At 34.1% G+C, this 11,963-nt stretch overlaps 1 protein-coding gene across 2 annotated transcripts in view; it reads right to left on the reverse strand.

Annotated features, from left to right (window-relative positions):
• Window positions 1-11,963, reverse strand: part of LOC106879430 (importin subunit alpha-7) — a 55,743-nt gene that overhangs the window by 4,727 nt on the left and 39,053 nt on the right. For both annotated transcript variants that reach the window (XM_014928987.2, XM_052976953.1), the window contains 7 exons: window positions 9,972-10,103; window positions 9,431-9,519; window positions 6,325-6,424; window positions 4,547-4,710; window positions 2,813-2,891; window positions 1,787-1,912; window positions 749-876 (listed from right to left, as the gene is read on the reverse strand). In XM_014928987.2, the coding sequence (XP_014784473.1) occupies window positions 749-876; window positions 1,787-1,912; window positions 2,813-2,891; window positions 4,547-4,710; window positions 6,325-6,424; window positions 9,431-9,519; window positions 9,972-10,103 (818 nt within the window). The remainder of the gene's footprint in view (window positions 1-748; window positions 877-1,786; window positions 1,913-2,812; window positions 2,892-4,546; window positions 4,711-6,324; window positions 6,425-9,430; window positions 9,520-9,971; window positions 10,104-11,963) is intronic.

Consider the following 11,963-nt stretch of genomic DNA (forward strand, 5'->3'; position numbering starts at 1 on the left):
AATACAGCCGAGAAATGGATTGGTCTAGTTATGGAGAAGAAGCGGCGAGCAAATTTCATACCTGTGCATTTTCTGATTTTCATTCAAATCAAGTGGTACCCATTTATTGAGCCTTTTTGATTTTCTGATCGCACTTAAATGGTTGCAGGCAGTTTTCTGGCTAACTTGAAATTTTTTTGGACAGTTCTCGAGTGGTTTTACGTGGATCTTTCTCAATGACAGTCTTTAATTGACCATCATAAATGACAGATGGGCGTCCACTACACTCATGATCTTCAAGGCTCAGGTCTCCACTGTGAAATCGTTTAAAGTATTTTCGAGCTGACCACTCACTGGTCATTTCCTCACCTAATGTTTCATTGATATCGCGAGCAGTTTCAGCTGCTTTTACATCCTTTTTTGAAGTCGAATAGCAAAACTGCTTGAATATTGCGCTGATAGTTCCATTTCGAATGATTGTAACATTGGTGAAAAAAATATCAATAATTTATCGATGCATTCAGGCAAGTGCATGTCTGTATTATCAGACAATTGCAAAGAAAATGTTAAATAAAATACCAAAACCCTGCAAAAAATCTGGTACAAATTCTTCATGGTTCAAAGTGTTGCTTACTTTTTACTCAACTTGATACAATGCAATTTAAAACAAAATTTTTTTTAGAAAGAATGATAGAAGAAACAGACAGTTAATTTAAAATAATTCAACCATTCTAATTGAAGTGATGCTGGATATTAAATAAGATCATACCGAATTTGTTCTGGAGAGCCTCCAGACGTAGCATTTGTTATGGCCCAAGCAGCCTCTTTTCTTGTTTTAAACTCTGCTTTACCAAGAATTTCAATTAAAACTGGAAATATGTTGGCATCAATCACAGCCTAGAAACAAAACAAATGAATTAGCTTTAGATTTTTTTCTATCAAAACTTCAGTTAAATTTTCTCAGAACTTGTAAAATTGTTAACTTATTAAAAGATTATTTAAAAGGCATCAGTAGAAAATAACACTAAAGATAGTTATTAATTATTATTTCATCCTTTTGGGGTTGATGAAATAAGTACTAGTTGAAAACTGGAGTCGATGTAATCAACTTATCCCCACCACCAAAATTTCAGGCCTTGTGCCTATAGCAGAAAAGATTATTATTATTATTATTAAGGTGGCGAATTAGTAGAATTGCTTTAATGATGCCTTCTACTGGAAGCACAAGACCTCAGATTTGGGGGAAGGGATTAAGTCGATTACATCGACTCTAGTGCATAACTGGTTATTTAATCAACCCCAAAAGGATGAAAGGCAAAGTCGGCCCCGGTGGAATTTGAACTCAGAACGTAGTGACAGACAAAATACCGCTAAGCATTTCACCAGCACATTAGACAAAATGCTAAGTAGTATTTCTTCAGGCTCATTACATTCTGAGTTGAAACTCCATGGAGATTGATTTTGCGTTCCATCCTTTCAGGGTTGATAAAATAATACCAGTTGAGCACAAGGGTCAATATAATTGACTTACACCTCTCCCTTCAAAATTGCCAGTCTTATGTAAAAATTAGAAAGAATTATTATTTTGGCAATGAACTGGCAGAATTGTTAATATTTAGTCAAAATGCTTAATGGCATTGTGTCTGACATGTTTTTGAGTTTAAATTTTGCTAAGGTCAGCTTAAATTTGCATCCTTTCAGGGTTGATAAAATAAGTACAAGTTGAATACTGGGATTGATGTATTCAACTAACCCACTTCCCTGAAATTGCTGGCCTTGTGCCAAAATGAGCAAGAATTATTGTTACCTGTATCTGCATTCGATTTCCTGCAGTAATATTAGATATTGTCCAACATGCTTCTTTCCGAACAGCTTCTTTAGAACTGCCCAACAGAAGTAACAATGATGGTAATGCAGAGCAGTTCAAAATAACCTGGGAAAAGAATGGATGGTAGATTATAAATGTAAAATGCGCAATATTTTGAAAGTTTGTATACTGGAGAAAACACTCTGTATTAAACATCAACAAGAGATCATCAAAAACTGCTGTTTCACATCACTGGAAAAATAAATTAAAATCCACCAGGCATGCCTGTATGGTTAAACAACCGACTTGTATATTGTATCTTTTGATCAATGCCTTGTAAGTGAATTTGTAAATGGAAACTGTAAAGAAGCTTTTTCCTCGTGTATGTGTGTGTGTGTGGTGTTTGTCTTTCTCTCTGTAACCTGTCTTTATGTTGCTACCATATGTCAAGTGGTGTTGATCTGTTTATGCCTTCATTAATGGTTTTTCAAAAATAAGAACGATAAATATGTACTGGGGACGACTTGTTTGACTATAACCCTTTCAAAGCAGTGCCCTAGTATGGTCATAGTCCAATGACTGAAACAGTGAGGGGGAAAAAAAAATCAATCACTTTAACAAGGTAAGCAACCTGATCATTAATCACAATTTATTATACAAAATTTAGCAAACTTAGACATCCGATACAAACAGAAACTTTTCAAGATTTAAACACTTCCTTTTAATTGATAAAAACATGTCTCCCATAGGTCAATGTTTGACTTTAGGTATTCCTAAACACATCCATTACATTGGACAGATGCCAGAAGAAAAATTCCTGTTGTAACAAAGGACACGTCTTTTATATAATTTTACTTATGTCTAATGAGTCCTCATTACCGTACAAGAATTTCATTTTTACCCCACTTGGGGTAATTTACCACAGTTTGCCAACTCTTGCTTTAAGGCTTAAAAAGATGCTTGAAGATGCTAAAATATAAGACAGTAAAGAAAATGGAAAGTAAAATTATTTGATTAAATAATCACCTGTGTTTGATAGTCATCACCAGTAACAATGTTACCAACAACACGTAGAGCTGCTGAAACAACACACAAGTTGGAATTTCTAGAAAATTGAAGAAAAACTTGATCAATCAATCAATTCAACTTGGATAATTTTAATTAAACAGATTTAGAGTTTAATAGCTTTGTATTTTGGTTTGATTATTAATTAAATAATTTAAATGAATATTTTAAATTCCATGTCTTGTTTGTTTATATTTTAGAACTTTTATTACCGTAAAAACTCATAAAAAACAAAAATAAACTTTAGGGGGTGCATAAATTACATGTGCAGATCGTTTCCAGAATTTTTTTTTGAAATTTCTTTTTGTTGAAAAAAGATGTACAAATGTAAACATTTGTACCAGAAGTTGACTCATTTAATATCAGAATAGGTTTTTACAGAAGAAATATAATGAAGTTGACTTTTAATTATGGTGGACGGTATAATGCTTACTTTTTCCGTATAAATTTACTAAAACCATTAACTAGTTGACTACATTTTGAAGTTTGACGTTCATGCTGGTAATTATGGTCAGGGCCATATTTTACATTGCTTAGAGTTTCTACCTATTGCAATGGAGTCCAGCCATTTCCTTAAATAGATCAATTTTTCTCCGCTTCAGAAGTCTAGCTTGGGTTTACCCCCAGGAAGCTTTTGCTTGCTTTCTCTGCGTTAGGACAATGAAATTTATCACCACCGACATTGCCACTACCAGCTCTTACTGCATCTAACGCCAACGGTAACATCATAGTTCATCCTTGCGCATGTAAACTCACTAAGTGAATATGATTTAGCTTTCCTACAGAAACCTTCATTTACCTTATATGATGCTTAATGTCGTTTATGCAGCAGTCTTATGTTCTCTTCATATAACACTTGTATGTATTACAAGTTTTTTTTGGTATAGTAGGTTTTTTGCTATTCTTGTTTATGTCTCCTCACAGATGTGTATATTCTAACAAGTCGCTTCTTAAATTTTGCACCTCTCTTGTGCAATAAACACCGAGTTAAACTTGCAATGTTGTTTATTTTCTGCTTTTGATTTTTAATGTTTATTTTAGTGGGTTACCAAACTATCAGTTTGGTCTCCTGGATAAAACAGTAATGACAAATTTTAAAGCTTGCTTGACATTTTATATGTGCGAAATTTTGATACTTCGTATCAAAGGTTCTAACAAGAATAGGCAGAAAATCAGAGCTTGAGACAAGAAGACACTTTCAACCAATCAGAATTCTGTTTACATAATCAGTTTGCTAAGTCAGTTGATGTTTATTGGTAATTAAACTTATTTTGCAACACTTGTGCGTATTTATCAGCTTTTTTTCGGTTGATAAGAATTATCAACAACTTTTCATGTGATTGTGATTTGAGAAGACATACAGCTTTCAATGTGATACCTGTTAAACAGAAATTATGTTTATTTGATGAAAATTTAATAAAATCTAATCATAAGTAAGTGAAATTATGCTAAATACAACTAAATTGAAAATCTTTTCCCCTGGCCATATCGGCAATTCTGAAAACTTTCAGATGTGAATTTTACACGAGTAGAAGCTTTTTTTAAAATAATTTTTATCCTGAAAATCACCTGTGTAAATTACACAGGTGCACAAATTACATGGGTTTTTACGGTATAAGTTAGATGCAAAACAGAAGAGACCATTTAAAAATTTACCCATTGCATGATAATAAAAAAACTAAACTGAGCACTTACACTAAAAGTTCAACCAGACGACGGCAAACACCAGCATCTATTACTGCATGTATCTTTTCATTTGGCCCATCAGACAAATAAGATAAGGCCCAACAAGCATCTGCAAGGACATCTTTATCAGCATGGTATAATAAACGAGCCAACACAGGAAGAGCAGGAGAAACCTGAAAGAAATATTAAGAATAAGAAGATATTTTTGAAAGGCAAATTTATAAAAATGAAGCTTAACCCATTAGTATTCAGATTACTCTATTAAACATAATAATCATTTATTCATGGTGTTTTGAATTAATCATGCATTATCTTGTGGCTTCAAGATTTCAGTGTTGTAATTGTTTATTTTTGGAATGACTTTGTAGGGTAGATGTGAGTTGTTGGATCTGGCTGGTTTAAATGCTAAAGGGTTAGAATTTAAATGAAATATAGATTGCAATAAAATATTTTTCCTATGCAAATACAAGCTAATATTAATGATGAATAAATTCAAATTTTAAAGGGTGAATCAAAAGTCCCTTTAGCATCATTAAAAGCCAACTGAGGTCAGTTGAGGTTCTTAATTTTAAGCTTGCCTCTTCCATCTCTCTACCCTTCTCTCACATTTCCCACCTAGCCACAGGCTTCACTCACTCTTCCTTCATCAACTATTATAGTACAGTGACAACTTCTCTGCCATTTACACTGTCAGCAGCCTAGAGCTCTCTGGGTAGTTGAACTAAGTATGCTCAAAATACACTGCCACCTTTAGGACAATGAACATTCTTTTAAATTTTGTTTACATTTTGTTTAATATGTGTGTGTGAATAAATATATATATAGTAGGTGCAGGAGTGACTGTGTGGTAAGAAGTTTGCTTCCCAACCACATAGTTCTGGGTTCAAGTCCACTGTGTGGCACCTTGGACAAGTGTCCTCTACGACAGCATTGGACTGACCATATATAGATACGATGGGCTACTTTCAGTTACTGCCTACCAAATCCACTCACAAGGCTTATATAGGTATGCTCAAATAACTTATGTCATATACTTATTTAAAGCTTACATAGAACTGTTTTAGCCTTAATCTAATGAATACTTTCTTTCTATCTTGACAGTTGCATGATTGTTTTAGGAATCAGTCTATCATGGTGTAGGTAATTTCAGACAGGATTATAGAGTAGCATTAGATTATAAAAAAACTTGCTATTCTATTATTATTATTATTAATTTTTTTTTTTTTTTTGCAAAAATACATTTATATTTTTTACTTGTTTCAGTCATTAGACAGCAGTTATGTTGGGGCACTGCCTTGAAGAATTTTTGGTTGAATGAATTGGCCCCAGTACTCATATTTTTAAGCTTGGTACTAAGACATTTGCCCAAAGTAGTGGGACCGAACCCAGAACCATGTGGTTGGGAAGCAAGCTTCTTTCCACACAGCTATGCCTGCATCTAATACAGCAGGTAATGCTACAGCTTGGTATCAACACATTATTCATCTTAGTTTTATTCTGAATTAGATTCAATGATTCTCTCAATTAATTATCTAACCAAATGTTGCAAGTTGGAGTCCTTGTAAATATCAGGTTGTTGTAATCATCAAAATCAGATGGAGACTATAGCCAGTTCACTCAGTGAAGACACAAGAGATACAACGCAAGAAAAAGTATAATGTCTAACAGTACAGGAACAAATGTGTGTGTGTTTGTGTGTGCGTGCAGTTTAGTATTATTTACCAATTACAGAAAGTAATAGTTAATGAAATTAAGTTTCCATTTAAATGTTAGAAATAATTGTTTACCTTTGCAAAGTCAGGTGGAGGATTTTTCCCTCTGCATAAATTGGATAAGCACCATACTGCATTTCTAGTCATAGATAAACTTGGATGTTGGCTAAGCAACCTAGAGAGTGGGGGGGAAAAAGTAATTAATGTTATCAGTAAATTAAACAAATGCATATAAATACAAAGTTTATTTTGATTAAATCAGAACTTCCTAAGCAAAGTATTTAATATTATTTAAATCAATTATCAATATAATTAATGATATTAAAGTTCACAGAATAAAATTTTAGTTATATTTGACTATGGCTGCATATGAATTGTTAGTCTGGATAAATACTTGAAATGTTAAAATGGAGATGAAGAGATGTATGTTGAGTACAAGAAATAACAAGAGTTGTTTTTAGTCAGAGACCTCCAGTATGGCAGATTTAAGTATATACTAAGCAGAAAATTAGGTTGGTAGAATAATTGGAGTTAATAAGGAGAGATGATAGAATAATTAACCACAAATTCCTAATAAGCAATGAAACAGCATTTATGATTTTTCCTTAGGTCTCAGTTAGGATTAATGAATAAGCAAAAGGACCAGCTTTTTGAGGTCCTTGTGCAGGTGAAGGAAACCTTTAGAATAGGTAATAGGAACAATGTCATCATGGTAGGTAATATGAATAGTTACATCCGGAACACTAAAACTGATATACCAGTATCCATGAAGGCTCTAAGACTGAAGAAATTAAGTTGCATCATTTTTGGATTTCTGCAGTGCAATTCTTAAAATCTTCAACAAAATTTTTAGAAAGTTAACCAGCCAACAGATTATCTACTGAGATTGGTCTAAGAGTCAAAATGATTATTCTTAACAGAAAGAGAAACAAAAATAAAAGTCGACATGAACACAAAAAATATCCCTTGTACCAAACATATCTGTGGTTTGTGATTTTAAGTCAAAGAAGAGAAAAATTAAGGAAGAAAAGTTCCCACAGTAAGACATGACTTCCAATAAACACAAAGAACTATTATATAGAGGACAGTTAGGTGAAGAATATACCACAAGACAAACTAACAGAGAAACCTCTAGTTACTTGATCTGCTAGAAATATTTACCAAATCTCCTACAAATCACACCCTGCTAGTGTGTGTGTGTGTAGGGGTAACTCCACACGGGAAAATGTTATGTCTGATACACTAAAAGATAGAATGGTCACAGCTGACCTAGGACAAAGTAACTTACTACTAATCACTGACTATTGTGTAAATGGAGCAGAATCTCAAACAGACAAAGAGCATGGTTATGTGGTTGTTTGATCTGCCAGTATAGTCAAAACTCGCTCAAATTACACCCCAGATTTAAAAACGGGATGGTCAAAGCTGGAATGACATAGATCAGGTGTACCAATACACACATGGTGGGATCCTTTAGCTTCTGCAGCTACAGCCACAGATTTTAAAATAAGTTCTAACAAAAGATAAGACATTAATGCTGTTAGCTTCTACGAACAGTCACAATTACATAAGAGCTTAAACCTTAGCCACTCACAAACATCATCATCATCATCGTTTAACGTCCGCTTTCCATGCTAGCATGGGTTGGACGATTTGACTGAGGGCTGGTGAAACCGGATGGCTACACCAGGCTCCAATTTTGTATATATACTTTAGTATTTGAAACTGGTGAATTTGTTCCACTTTATAAAATTTACTTTCTAAATCATTGTTGTTCTGTTTATTTTTTGTATTAGTATCATAGAGCTTATGAAACAGCTTGATGTTTTCTTAGTTAACCAATAGTGTTTAACCAATAGTGTTGCTACTTTCCTACTGCAACAGCTTCTCTGTTTAGTTGTTCTGTTTGAAGTTCACTCTACTTTCTTAATGTTTAAATAACATTTTAATATTCATAAATTTTGATGATTTGCCATGCACCACAACATTTATATGAGATTTCTTTATCATATCATAGTAGCCTGAACAGTTTTTTTTTAGGTATGTTGCTGTTGTTGCCAATAACACTTAAGTTTGATTCTTTTTTTTTTCACGAAGACTAATAAAAATCTTTCTAAATTTTCAAACAAGGTCTTCACTTGCTGGAATTCTGTTTATTTTTTGCATTCAGAAGTTCATTCTGTTATATTTATTGTCTCAATGTTTTAATGTTCATAAATTCAGATAATTCACCCAGCATTGCAACAGCCAGAGTGGAGGCGCAATGGCCCAGTGGTTAGTGCAGCGGACTCGCGGTCATAGGATCGTGGTTTCGATTCCCAGACTGGGCGTTGTGAGTGCTTATTGAGTGAAAACACCTAAAGCTCCATGAGGCTCCGGCAAGGGATGGTGGCGAACCCTGCTGTACTCTTTCACCACAACTTTCTCTTACTTCCTGTTTCTGTTGTGCCTCTAATTCAAAGGGTCAGCCTTGTCACACTGTGTCACACTGAATATCCCCAAGAACTACGTTAAGGGTACATGTGTCTGTGGAGTGCTCAGCCACTTGCACGTTAATTTCACGAGCAGGCTGTTCCGCTGATCGGATCAACTGGAACCCTCGACGTCGTAAGCGATGGAGTGCCAACAACAACAACTGCAGAATCTATAGCCTACACTGTGAAAAACCTGATCTGGGTTAGGGTAAGGAACACTTTGAAATTACAGACTGAAAATTCAGAAGGCCAAGGTGTGTTAGTGCCTCCTTATGTCTACAAAGAAATGTTGTTCATAAACTTCTGCTGTGAATCATACCTGTATAGCATTTTGGGAATGATAAATATAGTTTTCTTATTTCCCTGTTAGTTTAGCATTTTTTATTTACTTCCTATTCCTCTAATTATCAACTTTCATTGGGTAACTTTTTCGACAATAACTCTGACATTACCGACAGCTTGGGTACTCTAGTACATATATATAGTGAACTTGTATAAAAAGGGGTCAGCATTATTTTCAGATGAATTTTAGTTTGTTTAAGAGAAAACTACAAGGTAATCCTGAATTTTGCAGCATTTTAGTTTAATTCAAAATTTTTACCTAATTCCTGCAACATGGTCATGTTATTTGGAAGAAAAAAATGTTATATCATGTTGAATTTTCTACTTTCAGACATTATATTGAAAATAAAAATCAATAAGCTCACTGTAAAAGTGGTACCAATATGCCTTCATTCAAAACATAGTTTCGACATTCTGGACTATCTCCTGCAATGTTTCCTAAAGCCCACACAGCCTGAGAATGAAAGTTTAAAATAATATTTTAGAAAGTTAAAATATGTAATTAAAAGAGAAATCAATCAGAATATGAAAAAATGTAAAACTATTTGGATTAATATTTTAAGAAATAAGTTTCAGTCTTTAAAAAGCATTACACATTTCAAAGTTCTATTCTATCGAGCGAATAAATAAATTTCTTTAAAGTGCCAAATGAAGTAAATTTGGCAAGATTGTAAAAATAACATACAAATACATATGACACAAACATGACAAAAAAAAAAAAAAAAAAAAAAAAAAAAAAAAAAAAAAAAAATGAGAGAAAAGAAACAACTGACATGGCATTTATTTTTTCTATTCAAATTTTAATATATGAACATTATTTTAAAACTTATTTTTTTCTTTTTTAATGGGTTTTGTGTTCAACAAAAAATGCTTTGACTGAATTAATATAATGAAATAATAAATGACCTGTTCCTGCACATCTTCTATTTCAGATTCCAAAAGTTTGATGAATATAGGAACTGCTCCAGCCTCAATAACTACTCTTGTTTGAATAGATGTACCAGAAGCAATATTAGTTAAAGCCCATGCAGCTTCAAACTGAAATAAAACAACTTATGAAAGTCAAGATAATGTAAATAAAAGATTTTAACAAATACTATTATTTCTTTACATGTAACATTAACGGAAAGAGTCAATGACTATTGAAGAGGTTGCAAAATGCAACAAACATTTTAGAAAAAATAAATGAGTGATAATCGAACTGGTGAGTGTTAAATAATAAAGCACCAAAAGAGAATGACTCTCCCCAGACACAATAAAATATGCTTCAGCACACAAATTCACATAAAAAAATCTTGCAAACCAAATACAAAAATGAAATTAACTGCTGTATCAAAAACACACGCAAAATACTGGTTGTGCTTCTCTTAGCTGCAGAATACTTTTTATGATTGGCACAAGAGGGTGCTGGTTTAGAATATAAACACACACACACACATGCATAATACGAATTGGCTGGAGTAAGCTCAGAGAACTTTGACCTATTTTGGTAACAAAAGGCCTCTCTCACAGAATGAAAGGCAATTTGTATGATGCCTATGTACAAATAGCAATGCAACATGGCTGTGAATGCAGAGAACTTGTGAAGACTTGAATGAAATGAAACAAGTACGCTCTGATGGATGTGCAGTGCTTAGAGAAAAATTGGGGATAAAAGGCATCAAATGTGGTGCAATGGTGAGGTTATGTGATGTGGATGGATGAGGACGGCTGTATAAAGAAGTGCCAATCACTAAATGTGGAAGAGGTTGATGTAAGAAAACATGGGACAAAGTGGTGAAGACTGACCTTAAAACATTGAGCCTCTCAAGAGGAGATGACAGAGGACCCAGATTAATGGTGTTATTCTGTGCTTGAGAAGACCTATCCATCTCAGCAGAATCAAGGCTGTCAAGCCTTCCCCCACAACTCATTTTCTATTTTCTTCACTTTCCACTACACTGAACTGATCTTCTCTGTGTCCAAACTCATTCCCTATCTCTAATCATCTGTCATAATATTTTCACATAGTGCACTTCTTATTCAGTCTCATATTCACATTTTACCCGAACCTCATGTCTTTTTCTCTCCCTCTCCCATGTTCCAGGTGAGCAAGCTATGTATTTATCTCTTCAGGAAGACACCCGCTCCTCTCCCTCAATCACAGTCTTTTTCTCCAGTCTATAGCATGCTCAGTTGAGAGGTCTTATCTTGTGGGTACTTAGTGACCTCACCAATGCTGGTGCCAGGTAAAAAAACACTCTGAAGTGGTTGGCATTAGGAAGGGCAACCATGCCAAAATAGACATAGAATCTAGCAGAGCCTTCTGACTTGCTATTCTTGTCAAATCATCCAACCCATGCCAGCATGGAAAAAGAGATATTAAATGATGATGACAATAACACACACACACACACACACACACACACACATACTTTCAATTAAATAAACATAGATACAAACACACATAATTACAAAGATAGAGAGGAATGATAAAGACAAACAAGAGAATTCAGGGAAAGGTGTGTATGAAATTAGACATATGTACTTGCATTGCAAGTAAATAAAATTAAGAATGAGATATTTGATGAAAATTTCTATCAGTTAAAACTTCTCTTGAGGTTACAATCTTACAACAATGGTTCTAAAACTGACAAGGATTTCATTAAATAAAATTATCATAAATCAACATTTCTAATCATCTTGAAAGTTGGTTCCTTTAGTTTGGTACCCAATGTTGTGAAGAGATAATATGACTTGCACAAAGTATATGGCTGCCTGGCACGTGAAAAGACATTTGAGCGAGATCGTTGCCAGTGCCGATGGACTGGCTCCTGTGCAGGTGGCATGTAAAATACCCCATTTCGAGCGTGGCCGTCACCAGTACCGCCTGACTGGCCCTCGTGCCAGTGGCACGTA

The sequence above is a fragment of the Octopus bimaculoides genome, chromosome 2 (assembly GCF_001194135.2).
Source record: "Octopus bimaculoides isolate UCB-OBI-ISO-001 chromosome 2, ASM119413v2, whole genome shotgun sequence".
Classification (NCBI taxonomy): domain Eukaryota; kingdom Metazoa; phylum Mollusca; class Cephalopoda; order Octopoda; family Octopodidae; genus Octopus; species Octopus bimaculoides.